General features: G+C 40.1%; 1 protein-coding gene across 4 annotated transcripts in view; it reads left to right on the forward strand.

Annotated features, from left to right (window-relative positions):
* SNTG1 (syntrophin gamma 1) overlaps nt 1–23,017 on the forward strand; it is a 1,080,379-nt gene that overhangs the window by 733,305 nt on the left and 324,057 nt on the right. For 3 of the 4 annotated variants that reach the window (XM_077270476.1, XM_077270477.1, XM_077270478.1), the window contains one exon: nt 14,178–14,234. The exons of the other annotated variant lie outside the window; for it this stretch is intronic. In XM_077270476.1, coding sequence (XP_077126591.1) covers nt 14,178–14,234 — 57 coding nt within the window. The remainder of the gene's footprint in view (nt 1–14,177; nt 14,235–23,017) is intronic. 4 annotated transcript variants of the gene reach the window in all.

The raw sequence follows: 23,017 nt of genomic DNA on the forward strand, positions 1-23,017 counted from the left end.
CAAACGAAAAGACACCGGGTTAAGGATTTCCAAGATCTTATAAGGACCGATGAAGCGAGGCTTGAATTTAGGAGAGGAGACCTTCATAGGAACATACCGAGAAGACAGCCACACCAAATCCCCAACACGAAGTCGGGGACCCACACCGCGGCGGCGGTTGGCAAAGAGCTGAGCCTTCTCCTGTGACAACCTCAAATTGTCCACCACATGGTTCCAAATCTGCTGCAACCTATCCACCACAGAATCCACCCCAGGACAATCAGAAGACTCAACCTGACCCGAGGAAAAACGAGGATGGAAACCAGAATTGCAGAAAAAAGGCGAAACCAAAGTAGCAGAACTAGCCCGATTATTAAGGGCAAACTCGGCCAATGGCAAAAAAGTCACCCAATCATCCTGATCAGCAGAAACAAAACATCTCAAATAAGTTTCCAACGTCTGATTAGTTCGCTCGGTTTGGCCATTAGTCTGAGGATGGAAGGCCGACGAAAAAGATAAATCAATGCCCATCTTAGCACAAAAAGTCCGCCAAAACCTGGACACAAACTGGGATCCTCTATCAGACACAATATTTTCAGGAATGCCGTGCAAGCGAACCACATTCTGAAAAAATAGAGGAACCAAATCGGAGGAGGAAGGCAACTTAGGCAAGGGCACCAAATGGACCATCTTGGAAAAACGATTACACACCACCCAGATGACAGACATTTTCTGAGATACTGGAAGATCCGAAATAAAATCCATGGAAATGTGCATCCAAGGCCTTTTTCGGGACAGGCAAAGGCAAAAGTAAACCGCTGGCACGAGAACAGCAAGGCTTAGCCCGAGCACAAATCCCACAAGACTGCTCAAAGGAACGCACATCCCGCGACAAGGAAGGCCACCAGAAGGACCTAGCCACCAAATCTCTGGTACCAAAAATCCCAGGATGACCCGCCAACACCGAAGAATGAACCTCGGAAATAACTCTGCTGGTCCATCTATCCGGGACAAACAGTCTCTCTGGTGGACAACGGTCAGGTCTATCCGCCTGAAATTTCTGCAACACTCGTCGCAAATCTGGGGAAATGGCAGACAAAATCACTCCCTCTCTGAGAATACCAGCCGGCTCAGAAACTCCCGGAGAGTCAGGCACAAAACTCCTAGAAAGTGCATCAGCCTTCACGTTCTTCGAACCAGGCAGGTATGAGACCACAAAGTTGAAACGGGAGAAAAACAGCGACCAACGAGCCTGTCTAGGATTCAGGCGCTTGGCAGATTCGAGGTAAATCAGGTTTTTGTGATCAGTCAAGACCACCACCCGATGTTTAGCTCCTTCGAGCCAATGTCGTTACTCCTCAAATGCCCACTTCATAGCCAACAACTCCCGATTACCAACATCATAATTCCGCTTGGCAGGTGAAAACTTTCTTGAAAAGAAAGCACATGGCTTCATCACAGAGCCATCAGAGCTCCTCTGCGACAAAACAGCCCCTGCTCCAATCTCAGAAGCATCAACCTCGACCTGGAAGGGGAGAGAGACATCTGGTTGACATAAGACTGGAGCTGAAGAAAACCGGTGCTTCAGTTCCCGAAAGGCCTCCACGGCCGCAGGAGACCAATTAGTCACATCAGAACCCTTCTTGGTCAAATCCGTCAAAGGTTTAACCACGCTAGAAAAATTAGCGATGAAACGACGGTAAAAATTAGCAAAACCCAAGAACTTCTGAAGACTCTTAACAGACGTAGGCTGAGTCCAGTCATGAATAGCCTGGACCTTGACTGGGTCCATCTCCACAGTAGAAGGAGAAAAAATAAAACCCAAAAAGGAGACCTTCTGTACTCCGAAGGGGCATTTTGAGCCCTTCACAAATAAAGCATTAGCACGCAGGACCTGAAACACCATCCTGACCTGCTTCACATGGGACTCCCAATCATCAGAAAAGACCAAAATGTCATCCAGATAAACAATCATAAATTTATCCAGATATTCTCGGAAGATGTCATGCATGAAGGACTGAAACACAGAAGGAGCATTAGAGAGTCCAAAAGGCATCACCAAGTACTCAAAATGGCCTTCGGGCGTATTAAATGCTGTTTTCCATTCATCTCCCTGCTTAATGCGCACAAGGTTATACGCACCACGGAGATCTATCTTAGTGAACCAACTGGCCCCCTTAATCCGAGCAAACAAATCAGACAATAGTGGCAAAGGATACTGAAATTTGACTGTGATTTTATTCAGAAGACGATAATCTATACAAGGTCTCAAAGAACCGTCCTTCTTGGCCACAAAAAAAAATCCTGCACCAAGAGGGGAAGAGGATGGGCGAATATGTCCCTTCTCCAAAGACTCCTTTATATAACTCCACATCACGGCATGCTCTGGTATAGACAAATTAAAAAGTCGTCCCTTAGGGAATTTACTACCAGGAATTAAATTTATAGCACAGTCACAATCCCTATGAGGGGGCAGGGCACTGGACCTGGGCTCATTAAATACATCCTGGTAGTCAGACAGAAACTCAGGGACCTCAGAAGGAGTGGAAGAAGCAATAGACACCAACGGAGTATCGCCATGAATTCCCTGACAACCCCAACTTGACACAGACATAGCTTTCCAATCTAAAACTGGATTATGAGCCTGCAGCCATGGCAGACCCAAAACGACAACATCATGCAAATTATGCAGAACGAGAAAGCGAATCACCTCCTGATGTACGGGAGTCATGCACATGGTCATTTGCGTCCTATACTGAGGCTTATTCTCAGCCAATGGCGTAGCATCAATTCCCCTCAGAGGAATAGGAAATTCCAAAGGCTCCAGGACAAAACCACAGCGCCTGGCAAACGACAAATCCATCAGATTCAGGGCAGCACCCGAATCCACAAAAGCCATAACCGGGTAGGACGGCAAAGAACAAATCAAAGTAACAGACAAAATAAATTTAGGCTGTATCGTACCAATGGTGACAGGTTTAGCGATTTTTTTTAAACATTTAGAGCATGCTGAGATAACATAAGTAGAATCACCACAGTAAAAGCACAACCCATTTTGACGTCTATGACTTTGTCGCTCAATTCTGGTCAGAGTTCGGTCACATTGCATAGACTCAGGTCTCTGTCCAGAAAATACCGCCAAAGGATGAACAGATTTGCGCTCCCGCAAACGCCGATCAACCTGAATGGCTAAAGCCATAGAATCACTCAGACTTGTAGGGGTGGGAAACCCCACCATAACATTCTTAACGGCCTCAGAAAGACCTCTGAAATTTGCAGCCAGGGCACACTCATTCCATTGAGTAAGCACCGACCATTTCCGAAATTTTTGACAATACACCTCTGCTTCATCCAGACCTTGAGAGATAGCCAGCAACGCTTTTTCTGCCTGATTCTCAAGATTAGGCTCCTCATAAAGCAGTCCAAGAGCCAGAAAAAATGCATCTACATTAAGCAATGCAGGATCTCCTGGCGCCAGAGAGAAGGCCCAATCTTGAGGGTCGCCGCGCAACAAGGAGATAACAATTCTAACTTGCTGAGCGGAATCACCAGAGGAACGAGGCCTCAGAGACAGAAATAACCTACAATTATTCTTAAAATTCTGAAACCTAGATCTATCTCCAGAAAACAACTCAGGAATGGGTATCTTTGGTTCCGACATAGGGCTATGAATAACAAAATCCTGAATACTTTGCACCCGTGCAGTAAGATGATTCACACTAGAAGTCAGAGTCTGAATATTCATGTCTGCAGCTGAGCTCAAAACCACCCAGAGTTCAAGGGGATGAAAGAAACTAAACAGACTGCAGCAAAGGAAAAGCGGAAGGAAAAAAAAAAATGTACTCAGGTCTTCTTTTTATCCCACTTCTGCTATGCATTAAACACTTTTTGGCCTGCTATACTGTTATGATCCTTAGTGGTTGAGGATCACGAATTACTCCAGCTAAGTAACAAACATAGGACAAGCTCTAGGGAGGTGGCAAACTGGACTGACCGCAAATCTGAACCTATCCAAACGCACTAGAAGTAGCCGGTGAACGTACCTAAAAAAACCTAGACGTCTCGAGCCAGCCTGAGGAACTAACTACCCCTAGAGAGAAAGAAAGACCTCTCTTGCCTCCAGAGAAATAATCCCCAAAGATATAGAAGCCCCCAACAAATAATAACGGTGAGGTAAGAGTAAGGCACATACACAGGGGTGAAAACAGATTCAGCAAATGAGGCCCACTAATACTAGATAGCAGAAAATAGTAAGGGGTCTGTGCGGTCAGTAAAAAACCCTAACAAAATATCCACACTGAGATTTCAAGAACCCCCGCACCAACTAACGGTGTGGGGGGAGAAACTCAGTCCCCTAGAGCAACCAGCCAGCGAGGAGATCACATCTTAGCAAGCTGGACAAGGAACATGATGAATGCTGATAATCAAAAAATGAACGGACAAAAAACTTAGCTTGTCTTGGAGAGGCTGGGAGCAAGGTAATCACAAGGAATCTGAAGAGCACTGAATACATTGATAGCAGGCAAGGAACTGAGTATCCAGGTGAGTTAAATAGGAAACGAACCAAGGATAACGAAGCAGCTGATGCAGCCTGCAGAAGACAACACTACACAGTACCGCTTGTGACCACTAGAGGGAGCCCAAAAATAGAGTTCACAACACAATCTGCTTGCCCATTGCAGATTCAGTCTTCTCAGCCTGGTGCAGGGCTACAATTTTGTTTCTGGTGTCCTTCGGCAGCTTTTTCTTCTTCACTATAGTGGAGTTTGGAGTGTGACTGTTTGAGGTTGTGGACAGGTGTCTTTTATACTGATAACAAGTTCAAACAGGTGCCATTACTACAGGTGATGAGTGGAGGACAGAGGAGCCTCTTAAAGAAGAAGTTACAGGTCTGTGAGTGCCAGAAATCTTGCATGTTTTAAGGTGACTAAATATTTATTTTCCACCATAATTTGCAAAAAAAAATCTTGCCAAATCAGACAAGGTGATTTTCTGGACTTGTTTACTCATTTTGACTCTCATAGTTGTGGTCTACCTATGATGTCAATTACAGGCCTCTCTCATATTTCTAAGTGGGAGAACTTGCACAATTGGTGGCTGACTAAATACTTTTTTCCCACCCTGTATATAAGGATAAAGGATAAGGCATATTGAAATTTAACATATCTAATCCAGCTTTGGATTAATGGCTCATGCTTAAAGTATCTAGTGATCAAGTTATAGAACTGCTATAGGCAAGGAAGGTTTGGGAATTATTATATTTCAAGAACTAGTCCAACAGGTGCTATTGATGGATCCATGAACATGGAAGCAACTTAACTACAAAATGTGACAGCTATTGTGTATACCGTGGGTACGGAAAGTATTCATACCCCTTTAAAGTTTTCACTCTTTGTTTCATTGCAGCCATTTGGTAAATTCAAAAACGTTCTTTTTTATCATTAATGTACACTCTGCACCCCATCTTGACTGATAAAACAGAAATGTAGTAATTTTTGCAAATTAATTAAAAAAGAAAAACTGAAATATCACATGTTCATAAGTATTCAGACCGTTTGCTGCTCAGTAGTGAGTAGAAGCACCCTTTTGAGCTAGTACAGTCATGAGTCTTCTTGGGAATGATGCAACATCATTTTGGGGATTTGGGGATCCTCTGCCATTGTTCCTTGCAGATCCTCTCCAGTTCCATCAGGTTGGATGGTGAACGTTGGTGGACAGCCATTTTCAGGTCTCTCCAGAGATGCTCAATTGAGTTTAGGTCAGGGCTCTGGCTGGGTCAGTCAAGAATGGTCACAGAGATGTTCTGAAGCCACTCCTTTGTTATTTTAGCTGTTTGCTTAGGGTCATTGTCTTGTTGGAAGGTGAACATTCTGCCAAGTCTGAAGTCCAAAGCACTCCGGAAGAGGTTCTCATCCAGGATATCTCTGTACTTGGCCGCATTCATGTTTCATTCAATGACAACCAGTGGAAATGTCCTTGCAGCTGAAAAAACACCCCCATAGCCTGATGCTGCCACCACCATGTTTCACTGTTGGGATTTTATTGGGCAGGTGATGAGCAGTGCCTGGTTTCTCCACACATACTGCTTAGAATTATCACCATAAAAGGTCTATCTTCGTCTCATCAGACCAGATAATCTTTTTTTTCTCATAGTCTGGGAGTCCTTCATGTGTTTCTTAGCAAACTCTATGCAGGTTTTCATATGTCTTCCACTGATGAGAGGCTTCCGATGGGCCACTCTGACATAAAGGCCCAACTAGTGGAGGGCTGCAGTGATAGTTGACTTTGTGGAACTTTCTCCCATCTCCCTACTGCATCTCTGGAGCTCAGCCACAGTGATCTTTACCTCTCTCACCAAGGCTCTTCTCCCATAATTGCTCAGTTTGGCTGGACTGCCAAGGCTAGGAAGACTTCTGGTGGTCCAAAACTAATTCCATTAAGGACTATGGAGGCCACTGTACTCTTAGGAACCTTGAGTACTGCATAAATTCTGATGTAACCTTGGCCAGATCTGTGCCTTGCCACAATTCTGTCTCTGAGCTCCTTGGCCAGTTCCTTTGACCCCATGATTCTCATTTGGTCTGACATGCACTGTTAGCTGTGAGGTCTTATATAGACAGGTGTTTGCCTTTCCAAATCAAGTCCTATCAGTTAAATTAAATACAGCTGGACTCAAATGAAGTAGAACCATCTCAAGAAGGATCACAAGGAAATGGACAGCATGTCACTTAAATATGAGTGTCTGAGCAAAGGGTCTGAATACATTTGATATTTCAGTTTTTCTTTTTTATTAAATTTGCAAAAATTTCTACACTTCTGTTTTTTTTCAGTCAAGATGGGGTGCAGAGTCTACATTAATGTGAAAAAATGAACTTTCTTGAATTTACCAAATGGCTGCAATGAAACAAAGAGTGAAAAATTTCAAGGGGTCTGAATACTTTCCGTACCCATTGTAAGTAAAAAGGAAGAAGACTTCCAACCCTAGTGTGTAACTAATTTGTGTATCTTATTCTGTTGGTTTACCTGGAAGTGATATATTTTTTGAAACAAGATATGCATAGTACCATTGATAAGGCACAATGCCATTGTGGGTAAAGGGCAGTTGGAAAGGCAGCTTTGATGCACAGGCAATTTTCTGATTGCAGAATATTTGGTTTACAAGATAATTAGTTCCTTTAGGGATTATTTTAATTTTGTAGAAGGTTCATAAATATAAAAGTGTAATAATTTTTCATTTTAGTAAGGTGACATCATGTATTGCTCAATGAACAATGGTGATCGCTTTCATATGTCATCATTTGCAATTATGTTGCTTATGTTGCTTTAAGTTTTACTTATATTTTTAGAGTTAATATTTGATAGCGACACTTTGTATGTGTATTTTCTTATATCCTGTGCAATTCATATTGTATAAAAGCAATAAAGTGTAGAAGAGAAGGTAGATACATCAATAATATGATCACAGGACTTCACTTTTTGAGGAATGTCATGATATTTGAAATGTATTTAAAGATTAAGACTTATATTGTACAGTATTAGTCTATATATCATCCTGCTTTGTTAAACTAAGATATTGGTGATAAATGAAATCCATTCAAGTGTTAACCATTGAGAATAAGAACATCTTTCAAAACAGAGTGCACAGTTAACCTTTTTTACTCAATCATAACCTAGGATGAAAACAAAATAAGCAAATACCCTGTAGTAAGTAAATAAATAGCAGTAGTACATATAAATAACATAGGGTGCTTAGTTGACACTGTGTTGATGAAAAGGCATAAAAGCCATCCCACCGTGACAAGGTGAACTCATGCAGGATGGTCTCATGCTCTCCTATGAAAAACCTAATGGATGGTTACAAATAGTAAGTATATTTAAAACAAAAGAGCACAAATGGCCTTTAAATGGAATATGTCCGCTGGTTTTTGCTATGTACGTTATACAGCTCTGGCAAAAATTAAGAGACCACTGCAAAATGTTCAGTTTGTCTGATTTTTCTCTTTATAGGTATATTTTTGAGTAAAATGTAAATTGTTAATTTATTCTATAAACTTCTGACAACATGTCTCCGAATTTCCAAATAATAAAGTTTGTATTTTTTTTTCTGAAAAGGAGAAATGGTAAAAAAACAAAACAAAACAGTGCTTTCAGACCTCAAATTATGCAAAGAAAAAAGGTCATAATCATTTAGAAACAACAATACTAATGTTTTAACTCAGGAAGAGTTCAGAAATCAATATTTTGTAGAACAACCATGATTTTTAATCACAGTTTTCATGCCTCTTGGCATGCTTTCCGCCAGTCTTTCGCACTGCTTCTGGGGCCAAAATGTAAGCAGTTCTTGTTTGATGGCTTGTGACTATCCATCTTCTTCTTGATTACATTACAGAGGTTTTAAATGGGGTTCAGGTCTGGAGATTGGGCTGCCCATGACAGGGTTTTGATGTGGTGGTCTCTTAATTTTTGCCAGACCTGTATGTTAATTATACTGAAGGTTTTATCTCCTGGTGATTATCATTGCTGTGACTAGCTGACATGCTTACATAAGCAGCTCACTGTCTATAACTATGTACATAGAGAGCTTGGTGTGGGAGGGGGCAGCTTTCTCAGCTCTGCTGCATTGCTAAGTCTAAAAACTCAGATTGCTTCAGGGCTAGAGATGAGAGAAATTTTAGTTAAAAGTTTGTGGTTTGTACTGGACAGTTAGTGTCTGATGTTAAATGCTGAAGACTGACTATTCCCGAAGTCTGTTGCAATATTTGGAGTTTCGGGGGAAATATGGTGAGAGTGAGGGAAAATTTTAAATTTTTCAAGGAAGTTAGGGTCCTAGTTCAAGTTCAGGTACAGTTCAGGTACTTCCACTTGTCCACTCATCCCTAGTCAGAACGGCTGCACCCGGTCAGCTAAGTGATACATATTTGGATTCAGGGTCTCTTTATCTACATCATGCTGCTCTCAGATGAGGTAAGGAAAACCTGTTGACAGATTCCATTTAAAGACTTAAAAATAGTTAATAGTAGTGTGCAACCTTTAGGTTTCTTGATGATGTCCTTAACATGTTTTCCCATTGAATTAATTTATAACCTATTCATAGAATAAATGTTAAATTGCCAAGGGCTCCAATATTGGTAACCCCACAATTCCAAAGCCCAAAGTTTAAATAAGCCACTGCTCAACATAGTTTTTATATATATCCCACCGAAGTCATGCCAGTACACCACCAAGATATTTAACCCCTTTCTGACCTCGGACGGGATAGTACGTCCGAGGTCAGAAGCCCCGCTTTGATGCGGGCTCCGGCGGTGAGCCCGCATCAAAGCCGGGACATGTCAGCTGTTTTGAACAGCTGACATGTGCCCGTAATAGGCACGGGCAGAATCGCGATCTGCTAGCGCCTATTAACTAGTTAAATGCCACTGTCAAAAGCAGACAGCGGCATTTAACTACCGCTTCCGGCCGGCGGCCGGAAATGATCGCATCGCCGACCCCCGTCACATGATCGGAGGTCGGCGATGCTTCTGAATGGTAAACATAGAGGTCCTTGAGACCTCTATGGTTACTGATCCCCGGCAGCTGTGAGCGCCACCCTGTGGTCGGCGCTCACAGCACACCTGCATTTCTGCTACATAGCAGCGAACATCAGATCGCTGCTATGTAGCAGAGGTGATCGCATTGTGCCTGCTTCTAGCCTCCTATGGAGGCTATTGAAGCATGGCAAAAGTTAAAAAAAAGTTAAAAAAATGTGAAAAAATAAAAAATATATAAAAGTTTAAATCACCCCCCTTTCGCAACAATCAAAATAAATTAATTAAAAAAAATCAAACCTACACATATTTGGTATCGCTGAGTTCAGAATCACCCGATCTATCAATAAAAAAAAGCATTAACCTGATCGCTAAACGGCATAGTGAGAAAAAAATTAGAAACGCCAGAATTTCGGGTTTTTTTGGTCGCCGCGACATTGCATTAAAATGCAATAACGGGCGATCAAAAGAACGTATCTGCACCAAAATGCTATCATTAAAAGTGCCAGCTCGGCACGCAAAAAATAAGCCCTTACCCGACCCCAGATCATGAAAAGTGGAGACGCTACGAGTATCGGAAAATGGCACAATTTTTTTATTTTTTTTGCAAAGTTTTGGAATTTTTTTTCACAACTAATATAAAAAATAACCTAGACATGTTAGGTGTCTATGAACTCGTACTGACCTGAAGAATCATAATAGCAGGTCAGTTTTAGCATTTAGTGAACCTAGCAAAAAAGCCAAACAAAAAACAATTTTGGGATTGCATTTTTTTGCAATTTCACCGCACTTGGAATTTTTTTCCCGTTTTCTAGTACACGACATGGTAAAACCAATGATGTTGTTCAAAAGTACAACTCGTCCCACAAAAAATAAGCCCTCACATGGCCAAATTGACAGAAAAATAAAAAAGTTATGGCTCTGGGAAGGAGGGGAGCGAAAAACGAACACGGAAAAACGGAAAATCCCAAGGTCATGAAGGGGTTAAACAGTGGACTTTGAGACCCTTGTTCTCATGGTGGGCAGTAGTTCTTGTGGTAAATCCTCTGGTGATCATATATTTATTACTTACAGTGGGGAAAACAAGTATCTGATACACTAAAGATTTTGCAAGTTTTTCCACCTTCAAAAAATGGAGAGGACTGTAATTTCTGTTGTAGGTACACTTCACATGTGAGAGACTGAATCTAAAAATAAAAAACAGAAAATCACATTGTCTGGTTTTTAAATAAGTAAAATGCATTTTATTGCATGAAATAAGTATGTGATCACCTACCAACCAGCAAGAATTCTGACTCTCACAGAACTGTTAGTTTATCTTTAAAAAGCCCTCCTACTCTGAACTCATTACCTGTATTGATTGCACCTGTTTGAACTTGTTATCTGTATAAAAGACACCTGTCCACATACTCAATCAATCACACTCCAACATCTCCACCATGGGCAAGACCTAAGAGCTGTCTAAGAGCACCAGGGACAAAATTGTAGACCTGTATAAGGGCTACAGGACAATAGACAAGCATGTTGGTGAGGCAACAACAACTGTTGGCACAATTATTAGAAAATAGGAGAAACACAAGATGACTGTCAATCTTCATCAGTCTGGGGCTCCATGCAAGTTCTCGCCTCGTGGGGTAAGGATGATTCTTAGAAAGGTCAAGAATGAGCCTAGAACTACATGGGAGGACCTGGTCAAAGACTTGAAGAGAGCTGGAACCAAAATCTCAGACTTTACCGTTAGTAACACACTGCGCCATTATGGATTAAAATCTTAAATCACATGCAAGATCTCCCTGCTCATGCCAGCACATGTCCAGGCCCATTTAAAGTTCACCAATGACCATCTCGATGATCCAGAGAAGGCAAGAGAGTAAGTCATGTGGTCAGATGAGACCAAAATAGAACTTTTTGGCATCAACTCCACTCTCCGGGTTTGGAGGAAGAAGAAGGATGAATACACCCCACGAACACCAACTGTGAAGCATGGTATAGGAAACATTATACTTTAGGGGTGTTTTTCTGCAAAGGGGGCAGGATGACTGCACTGTATTGAAGGGAGGATGGATGAGGTCATGTATCCCGAGATTTTGGTCAACAACTTCCTTCCCTTAGTAAGACATTGAAGATGGGTTGTGGCTGAGTCTTCCTTCTTGGCAATGAAACAAAACACACAGCCAGGGCAACTAAGGACTGGTTCCATAAGAAGCATTTCAAGGTCCTGGAGTAGCCTAGCCAGTCTCCAGGCCTGAATGAGAACATTTTTGGAGGGAGTTGAAACTCAATATTGCCCAGTGACAGCCTGGAAACTTGAAAGATCTGAAAAAGAACTATATGGAGGAGTGGAGAGTACGGAAGGCTAGCACTCGACAAACGTGAAAGTGACGGTGCAAGTGAACGGAACCAGTGGTCCTCTCAGTCATAGAATATATAATCACTGCACTCATGCGATGAAGATACTTGATTCATGCGAATAACTTTATTGAGAAAAATGTTCAGGTGAAGCGATAAGTACAAACGTTTCGGCCAACCCGTGGCCTTGATCACTTAATCGCTGAAACAAATAAGATATGACATAGTGAATAACCATGGTGTTAACAAAGACAATAATACTTATATACATATATACAATTGAGAAAACATGTCAGGACCATATGCTGAGAAAGAAAATATATATAAGCCATGTGGTATCGTACCATCAATAAATGATAAGGAACACAAATAACGGACAGGAAAAGGTTTCAGAAATGCACAATGGATAGATGTTACTGAAGAGACGGTAAAGATTAAAGCATACCCTTAGGTAGAAATTCTTTTCTCTAGAGTGTAACTGGTGCTGCTAGGGTATCAGCCAAAAAATAAATGTAGAAAAACCTGTAAGGGTAATGGGACAAAAGTGAGTCATACAGCTGTGATACTGGTATACGTGTTACATCAGGTAAAATCAAGGGTCGGCCCTGGACACGACGGGCATCTGTGTGTCTATAAGCCAGAGGCTAAATTATTGTACTGATGGATAAATTTACAGGGTTTGAGGAGTGTATATCACCTTAATCTTATCGGTGCAGCGGCCGCCGTAGAGAGAAGTCGGTTGCCATATGCATCAATGGCTGTAGGGGTAAATACAGATACACTAAATAGTGTTGTCTACTGGCAACCTCTAAGTGGTAAATTCAAATATACACTCCTCAAACCCTGTAAATTTATCCATCAGTACAATAATTTAGCCTCTGGCTTATACACACACAGACGCCCGTCGTGTCCAGGGCCGACCCTTGATTTTACCTGATGCAACACGTATACCAGTATCACAGCTGTATGACTCACTTTTGTCCCATTACCCTTACAGGTTTTTCTACATTTATTTTTTGGCTGATACCCTAGCAGCACCAGTTACACTCTAGAGAAAAGAATTTCTACCTAAGGGTACCGTCACACAGTGCCATTTTCATCGCTACGACGGCACGATTCGTGACGTTCTAGCGATATCGTTACGATATCGTAGTGTCTGACACGCTACTGCGATCCGGAACCCCGCTGAGAATCGTACGTCGTAGCAGATCGTTTGAAACTTTCTTTCGTCGTCTAGTGTCCCGCTGTGGTGGCATGATTGCATCGTGTGACACAGGTTGTATACGATGTGCGCACAGTAACCAACGGCTTCTACATCGCAAATACGTCATGAAATTATCGCTCCAGCGCCGTGTATTGCAACGTGTGACCGCAGTCTACGACGCTGGAGCGATAATTATATGACGCTGCAACGTCCCGAATCGTGCCGTCGTAGCGATGAAAATGGCACTGTGTGACGGTACCCTTAGGGTATGCTTTAATCTTTACCGTCTCTTCAGTAACATCTATCCATTGTGCATTTCTGAAACCTTTTCCTGTCCGTTATTTGTGTTCCTTATCATTTATTGATGGTACGATACCACATGGCTTATATATATTTTCTTTCTCAGCATACGGTCCTGACATGTTTTCTCAATTGTATATATGTATATATGTATTATTGTCTTTGTTTACACCATGGTTATTCACTATGTCATATCTTATTTGTTTCAGCGATTAAGTGATCAAGGCCACGGGTTGGCCGAAACGTTTGTACTTATCGCTTCACCTGAACATTTTTCTCAATAAAGTTATTCACATGAATCAAGTATCTTCATCGCATGAGTGCAGTGATTATATATTCTATATGGAGGAGTGAACCAAAATCTTTGCTGCAGTTTGTGCAAACTTGATCAAAAACTACAGGAAATGTCTGACCTCTGTAATTTGCAAGCATATTTTTCTTTACCATATATTCAGTTCAGTTTTTCTATTGTATCAAATACTTTTTTCATGCAATAAAATGCAAATTAATTATGTAAAAATTATGCTATGCGATTGTGATGTGATTTTCTGGATTTTTTTCAGATTCTGTCTTTCACAGTTGAAGTGTACCTACAATACAAATTACAGACCTCTCCATTCTTTGCAGGTGGGAACACTTGCAAAATTGGCAGTATTTGAAATAATTATTTTCCCCACTGTACCAGTGGAATACTCTTTTCCATTATTGAAAGTAAACAAATTCACAACTTTATTGTTGCGCATAGTTGTATATAGATTGTGAGCCGACAGATTATTGTTTTGAAGCTAATTAATCAAAAATATTCCAAATTCTGATTCTAGGAAAGAACAGTAGCAATACGAAGACAAACTGTTGGAGGGTTTGGACTCAGCATAAAGGTACAGTAGATATATTTTAAGTAACTTTAAATATTGAAAGAAATGTGCAGAAGTAGATATTCCTTTTTGCCTCTCTGAATACTTTATACAGCACATATTTAATAGAGATATTATACTAATTATTCAAAAACAGGTAATAAACCTAATTAGCTAATGCTGTATAAAGTACAGTGTGCCAACAGGTTCATGGTCTTTCAGAGGAAGACATGTACATTTTTGTGTCATAATGTTGTCTTTGTGTTGTAAATCAAACATTTTCCAGCTGAATAAGTTCAATAAGATATTTATAGAACCACATCTTCCATTGTCCATTTTCTTTAATTCTATTACAAAATCCTATCAGCTTACCAGTGGAATATCTTTAAAATGAATGGGTATCTATTCAGATTGTGGGGAAGTACAGGTTACAGAGACTCACTGAGTCTCACAAGTAATGCCCTTGAATTATCATTTTACAAAACTAATTGACAGTTCGGACATTGAATTATCGGGTATATACAGTGGGGCAAAAAAGTATTTAGTCAGTCAGCAATAGTGCAAGTTCCACCACTTAAAAAGATGAGAGGCATCTGTAATTTACATCATAGGTAGACCTCAACTATGGGAGACAAACTGAGAAAAAAAAATCCAGAAAATCACATTGTCTGTTTTTTTTAGCATTTTATTTGCATTTTATGGTGGAAAATAAATATTTTGTCAAAAACAAACAATCAAGATTTCTGGCTCTCCCAGACCTGTAACTTCTTCTTTAAGAGTCTCCTCTTTCCTCCACTCATTACCTGTAGTAATGGCACCTGTTTAAACTTGTTATCAGTATAAAAAGACACCTGTGCACACCCTCAAACAGTCTGACTCCAAACTCCACTATGGTGAAGACCAAAGAGCTGTCAAAGGACACCAGAAGCAAAATTGTAGCCCTGCACCAGGCTGGGAAGACTGAATCTGCAATAGCCAACCAGCTTGGAGTGAAGAAATCAGCAGTGGGAGCAATAATTAGAAAATGGAAGACATACAAGACCACTGATAATCTCCCTCGATCTGGGGCTCCACGCAAAATCCCACCCCGTGGGGTCAGAATGATCACAAGAACGGTGAGCAAAAATCCCAGAACCATGCGGGGGGACCTAGTGAATGAACTGCAGAGAGCTGGGACCAATGTAACAAGGCCTACCATAAGTAACACACTACGCCACCATGGACTCAGATCCTGCAGTGCCAGACATGTCCCACTGCTTAAGCCAGTACATGTCCGGGCCCGTCTGAAGTTTGCTAGAGAGCATTTGGATGATCCAGAGGAGTTTTGGGAGAATGTCCTATGGTCTGATGAAGCCAAACTGGAACTGTTTGGTAGAAACACAACTTGTCGTGTTTGGAGGAAAAAGAATACTGAGTTGCATCCATCAAACACCATACCTACTGTAAAGAATGGTGGTGGAAACATCATGCTTTGGAGCTGTTTCTCTGCCAAGGGGCCAGGATGACTGATCCGGGTACATGAAAGAATGAATGGGGCCATGCATCGTGAGATTTTGAGTGCAAACCTCCTTCCATCAGCAAGGGCATTGAAGTTGAAACGTGGCTGGGTCTTTCAACATGACAATGATCCAAAGCACACCGCCAGGGCAACGAAGGAGTGGCTTCGTAAGAAGCATTTCAAGGTCCTGGAGTGGCCTAGCCAGTCTCCAGATCTCAACCCTATAGAAAACCTTTGGAGGGAGTTGAAAGTCCGTGTTGCCAAGCGAAAAGCCAAAAACATCACTGCTCTAGAGGAGATCTGCATGGAGGAATGGGCCAAAATACCAACAACAGTGTGTGGCAACCTTGTGAAGACTTACAGAAAACGTTTGACCTCTGTCATTGCCAACAAAGGATTTATTACAAAGTATTGAGATGAAATTTTGTTTCTGACCAAATACTTATTTTCCACCATAAAATGCAAATAAAATGATAAAAAAACAGACATTGTGATTTTCTGGATTTTTTTTTCTCAGTTTGTCTCCCATAGTTGAGGTCTACCTATGATGTAAAGTACAGACGCCTCTCATCTTTTTAAGTGGTGGAACTTGCACTATTGCTGACTGACTAAATACTTTTTTGCCCCACTGTACCTATCCTAAGAGATTCTTGCAACATAGTTTCTTTCATTCTGCTATATAGCTAATTTGGATCTTTTTCTCCCATGGAATGTTGCTTGTAGGATACTATACTCAGTTGAAACACATAAAAGGAAATCTGACAGCGCTGACTAAGTTAGGACACCTGCTCTTGATCCAAGGAACCCACTTGGAAATAGCAGCAATCAGAAAATGTTAAGTACTGTTTCTTCTTGAAGAGACCAACTGAGTATAGTAAGAACAGTGTCCAAACCAGCAGTAGGCCTTTATCACTGCTGGTCGAAACATCATATTATACCATGGCAGAATAAAGCTTTTTTCAACTCTTTCATCTAGACTGGACTCTGTTCTTACTATACTTAGTTGGTCTCGTAAACAAGAACCAGTACTCCTTAACAATACATCAAAGGCATCGCATTATTGACACCCTGGATATTGCACACCCTGAAACAGGATGTCCATAAATCATTTTCTGGCTCGGCATTTATCCCTGTTTGTATTGTAAGATTCATTCATGGGTCATATATTGAGTTAGAAGGTAGCTAGTTCCCTTTCCTAGATGGTACTTGCAATATAGTTTCTTTTGATCTCGAGATACCTAATTTTTGTCTTTTCAGAAAAAAACGGATAAGCATAGCCTCAATGCTCTCATGCACTACAAAACTCATTTAGTGTTTATAATATGCATGATAACTGTCCTGTTTTTTAATGGTCCACTTTTTTGAGGAAGGAAGATTCTATTCATTAGCATTCTGCCATAGGTATAGGTACAGGAACTTTCTTTCCCTAACTTCCCAGCATTTTTTGTGTGTAATATTGTCCATTTGCTTTCTACCCCCAAACTGAAAGCTGTTCTTTAATTTATGTTAATACAAAGTTTGACAGGAGCAGAGAGATAAAGACCTTTCCCCCCTTTCTGTAATCTGTCTGTACCTCCTCTGCTAAAGGCGATTTACACTTGGCAACAAGAGGTTGACACTTAGTGGTCAAAAAACTTGAGTAAATATTTAGGGGTAAGAAAGCATAATTTTGACATAAATTGATTTGATTATTGTCTATTAGTGCATTTTCAATCAAATGAGATCAAGTTGTCTGAAAGAACAGCCATCATTTATGTCAGGGCTAAATTTACATTTTTAATTTCTTTCTTAATTTGAGCTTATTGTCTTATAATTTCAGATAAAGTAAATCCAAGTGTTTATACCAAAGTGCTATTTTCAACATAGAATATTCAGACTTTATACTTACTAGATACAAATAAGCTCAAGTTTCCTGTATTTCTTATTATATATTTTTTCTTGATATAGATATAATATTTGTTGCACTTAATTATTTTTTGTTACCAGTAATCAAAGTAAAAATCACAGATAATTTGCAACTTGAGCTAATTTGCTGTGAACAGGGGAAATGATCCTTGATTTTTAATTTTGCTTTAATTTTAAACAGCACACATATTTTCCCATGTCATTAGGACTCTTCATTAACATACACCTTTGCCATCGCTAATATATGCAGACAATGGATCTTCATGAAACGTCTTTGATCAAAGACGGAAAATTGCATGCGTACTAATTAGTAATTTTGCTATCAAGCCCACGCAGTTATTATCAATGCAGTGTAGCTATAATGAGAACACATATTTTACATTTATTTTAACTTAAAAAAGAATGTTCATATATGCCTGCATAGCAATTTTCTTTCAACATAAAAAATCTATTCTTAAAGTAATTTGGTAAAGACAAACTTTTATCATATATTTTGCACTATGGTTAAACAAAAGATAGTCAAACTTTCACTAAACATGTAGTGCTTATGTAGCATATGTATAGATTCCAAAAGGCAAGTTCCATGATTAGAGCAAAAGTAAACAAGCTCTCCCCTTCCCACATGGCCAAATATATGCAATATATTATAAGCACTATATGGGCTGTTTGTTTCCTGACATTAAAGTGATTGTACGGACATAGGCTGCCAGTATGCAGTCACTCTACGTGATTGCAGACTTGTGAGTCCTCACATTTTGCACAGTCTGTGCTGTTAGGATTCTCCGGTGCCAGTTTCGGGAGCAGTGGGACTGGATATTACTGGATAACCTAGACATAGGTCTAAAATGTTATAAGTAAGTGCTGTATACAAGTTGATTTAGCTACAATATGTGCAGTTCCATAAAACAATATAAAAAATTACCAACAAAATTATATAAAGGTCATAAAAGTCATGGAGCCAGTTTTACGTATTCAGGGGATCTGTTTCCCTTTTACTAAAGATTCAGCCTAACTATTGAGAACACTAACGTTAAACTCACTCACCTATCAGTGTAGTGGACAAAGTAATCTAAATCAGTGCATTGACCTCACGAAATGTCATTGCCTGCAAGTTTTAGCTGAACTGGAGAGTTAGGGGCTCTGTGCCTAAACTGTGCCTGAAACTTGTATGTGTCCTGCTTTTTGGATCCTGAAACTGGAATCTGCACAACAATTTGGAGGGAGGTGCTTTCTTTTTGCAGAGAAAGGGCACTTGAGGTGTTAACCTGTAATCTTGAACCTGCAATTTGAACCCTAAGGCCGGGATCACACATACATGACATACGGCCGAGTCTCGCAGTGAAATCCCTCCTCTGGCGCCGGCTCTCCGGAGCGGAATGTGCAGCCGCACAGCAATACATGGAGCTGCACGCTCCGCTCCCAAGTGCTGGCGCCAGAGGAGGGATTTCACCTGCGAGACTCGGCCGTATCACGCGTATGTGTGATCCCGGCCTAAATCTGATCCTGCTCCCAGAATCAAGTGTGCATCCTGTGACCCATAACCAACAGACATTAGAATATTGTTCTTGTACATACTCTAGCTTTATATATACTTGCATGCTAAGTACTGAATTTGCACACAAAATCTGAATTACTTTCTTGTTTATATATAAATAGCAACACTTGAAATATTAGAATTGCCATAAAAAATGTTTTTTTTTTTGCTTGGATAAAGAAATATGTGAAGAAAAAAACAGCTGCACATGTGTGTAGAATACAACTTTAATATTTCTTACAAATGGCAAGGCAGAATAAAAGAAAATATCAGAATATATGTTGGAAAACCAGCACAACATTGATCCCAAGATTGCAGTTACCGTAATGCATGATTAATTCAGTTTTCTCGTTACAAACAGAATAATACATGTGCTAAAATCAACAATAAACTAGGTATTAACTCAACACCAGAGGTTACTGCTATTAATAAATGTAATCCCAGTATGGGAATAAATACAAATGTGAATAACATTAAGGTGCTATAATGGAAAGTAGTTCCACATACGATATATCAAAGGGAATATGTACAGGTGCTTCTCACTCAATTAGAATATCATGAAAAAAAAGTTTATTTATTTCAGTTCTGCAATACAAGAAGTGAAACTCGTATATTTTATAGAGTTATTACAAATACAGTGATCTATTTCAAGTTTTTGTTTCTGCTTATGTTGATGATTATGGCTTACAGCCAATGAAACCCCAAAAGTCATTATCTCAGTAAATTAGAATAATTACCGAAAACACCTGAAAAGGCTTCCTAAGCATTTGAAAAGGTCCCTTAGTCTGTTTCAGTAGGCTCCACAATCATGGGATGACAGATGTCCAGAAGGGAGTCATTGACACACTCCACAAGGAGGGTAAGCCACAAAAGATCATTGCTAAAAAAGCTGGCTCTTCACAGAGTGCTGTATCCAAGCATTTTAATGGAAAGTTGAGTGTAAGGAAAAAGTGTGGTAGATAAAGGTGCACAAGCAACTCGGAAAACCGCAGCCTTGAAAGAATTGTTAAGAAAAGGTCATTCGAAAAGTTTGGGGAGATTCACAAGGAGTTGACTGCTGCTGGAGTCATTGCTTCAAGAGCCACCACACACAGATGTATCCAGAACATGGGCTACAAGTGTTGCATTCCTTGTGTCAAGCCACTTATGACCAATAGACAACGCCAGAAGCGTCTTACTTCTGCCAAGGAGAAAAAGACCTGGACTGTTGATCATTGGTGCAAGGTGTTGTTTTCATGTGAAAGTAAATTTTGCATTTCATTTTTAGATCAAGGTCCCAGAGTCTGGAGGAAGAGTGGAGAGGCACACAATCCAAGCTGCTTGAGGTTTAGTGAGACATTTCCACAATCATTGAGGGTTTGGGGAGCTATGTCATCTGCTGGTGTAGGTCCACTGTGTTTTATCAAGGCCAAAGTCAGCGCAGCCATCTACCAGGAAATTTTAGAGCACTTCATGCTTCCCTCTGCCGACAAGCTTTTTGAAGATGGAAATTTAATTCTCCAGCAGGACTTGGCACCTGTCCACACTGCCAAAAGTACCAATACCTGGTTTAAAGACAACAGTATCACTGTGCTTGATTGGTCAGCAAACTCGCCAGACCTTAACCCCATAGAGAATCTATGGGGTATTCTCAAGAGAAAGATGAGAGACACCAGACCCAACAATGCAGACGAGCTGAAGGCTGCTATCAAAGCAACCTGGGCCTCCATAACACCTCAGCAGTGCCACAGACTGATCGCCTCCATGCCACACCGCATTTGCAGTAATTCATGCAAAAGGAGCCCTGACCAAGTATTGAGTGCATTTGCTGAACTTCCGTTTCCATAAGCCAACATTTCAAATTTTAAAATTATTTTTCAAGCTGGTGTTATTAAGTATTCTAATTTACTGAGATGATGACTTTTCAGTTTTCATTGTCTGTAAGTCATAATCATCAACATTTACAGAAATAAACACTTGAAATAGATCACTGTTTGTAATGACTCTATATAATATATGAGTTTCACTTGTAGTGTTGAAGAGCTGAAATAAATTAAAATAAATTAAACATTTTGATGATATCCTAATTTTCTGAGAAGCACCTGTAGTCAGATAGCGAGTAGAAATAAAGGTCCTGATTAATTTACAATGGTGTTGCAGGGATATGATGCATCAAGTACAGAAGAGTATGCCACTTAACAATTTATGTGTATGTTATCAGTGTTATTCAGTCACTACTCACAGATACAAACGTTCTGGGATCAGATTCCAAGTGAACACAGTAATCAAAAGGGAAAATGATAAATGAGAAGTCAGTTCATGGTCCGAGCTCAGAATACCAAGAAAATAGAGGATCAAAGCAAAGGAGCTGGGCAAATGGATGGTCAGAACGAGGTCTAAAAACAGGTAGCAATGAAGCAATGAACAGAGTACAGAAATACCAGCAAACATCACCACAGAGCAAATGTTACAATTGGTGGAGATCTGGGGCTGAGAGCTCAGCTAAGTAGCAAGGTAATCATTTAGATACAGGGAGCTACACAATCTGTTTCACTCGCAATATAAATAAAAATTGATTTCACTATTAGTGATGATGAGCAAACATGCTCGCATAAGGTGTAAGCCAAGCATTCTTGAGTGCTAATAGAGTATCTTTGACATGCCCTAATACTATGTTTGAGTCACCTTGACTGCATGTCTCTAGTCTGTTCGACAGCTATAACACATGCAGGGATTGCCTAACAGACAGGCAATCTCTGCATGTTTTGTGGCTGCCGGACAGCCAAGAGACATGCAGCCATGGTTACTTGAATATAGTATTAGAGCATCTTATCCAAGCACGCTCACTCATGACTATTTGCAACCTTAAAAAAAACTTCGGAGCGGGTTCTAAACAGCGCACAGAAGCCTCAATTGCACATTTGTTTTTAAAGCTTCTGTGCTCTCAGTGTGTCTCACTAACAGCCCAATGGGGCTATTCACATATCGGGTTTTTTCCTGATCAATGGTCTGCATAAAAACTACACTTACAAAAGTCGACTTGCTTTTTGTAGGTTGGAAAAAAACAGGTGTGAGAATTGATCCTTGGGTAATTTGTTTGTATTGTGGAGAAACATTGCCTGTTTATAGTCATGTTGTTTAGCAAAGGCTTTAACCCCTTAGTGACAGAGCCAATTTGGTACTTAATGACCGAGCCAATTTTTACAATTCTGACCAGTGTCACTTTATGAGGTTATAACTCTGGAACGCTTTATCGGATCCCACTGATTCTGAGATTGTTTTTTCGTGACATGTTGTACTTCAAGTTAGTGGTAACATTTCTTCGATATTACTTGCGATTACTTATGAAAAAAATGGAAATATGGCGAAAATTTTTAAAATTTTGCAATTTTCAAAATTTGTATTTTTATGCCCTTAAATCAGAGAGATATGTCACAAAAAATAGTTAATAAATAACATTTCTCACATGTCTACTTTACATCAGCACAATTTTGGAAACAATTTTTTTTTTTTGTTAGGGAGTTATAAGGGTTAAAATTTGACCAGCAATTTCTCATTTTTACAACACCATGTTTTTTTTAGGGACCACATCACCTTTGAAGTGATTTTGAGGGGTCTATATGATAGAAAATAACCAAGTGTGACACCATTCTAAAAACTGCACCCCTCAAGCTGCTCAAAACCACATTCAAGAAGTTTATTAACCCTTTACGTACTTCACAGGAACTAAAACAATGTGGAAGAAAAAAATGAACATTTAACTTTTTTTTGCAAACATTTTACTTCAGAACCATTTTTTTTAATTTTCACAAGTGTAAAAACAGAAATTTAACCACAAATTTTGTTGTGCAATTTTTCCTGAGTACGCCGATACCCCATATGTGGAGGTAA

The sequence above is a fragment of the Ranitomeya variabilis genome, chromosome 6, assembly GCF_051348905.1.
Source record: "Ranitomeya variabilis isolate aRanVar5 chromosome 6, aRanVar5.hap1, whole genome shotgun sequence".
Classification (NCBI taxonomy): domain Eukaryota; kingdom Metazoa; phylum Chordata; class Amphibia; order Anura; family Dendrobatidae; genus Ranitomeya; species Ranitomeya variabilis.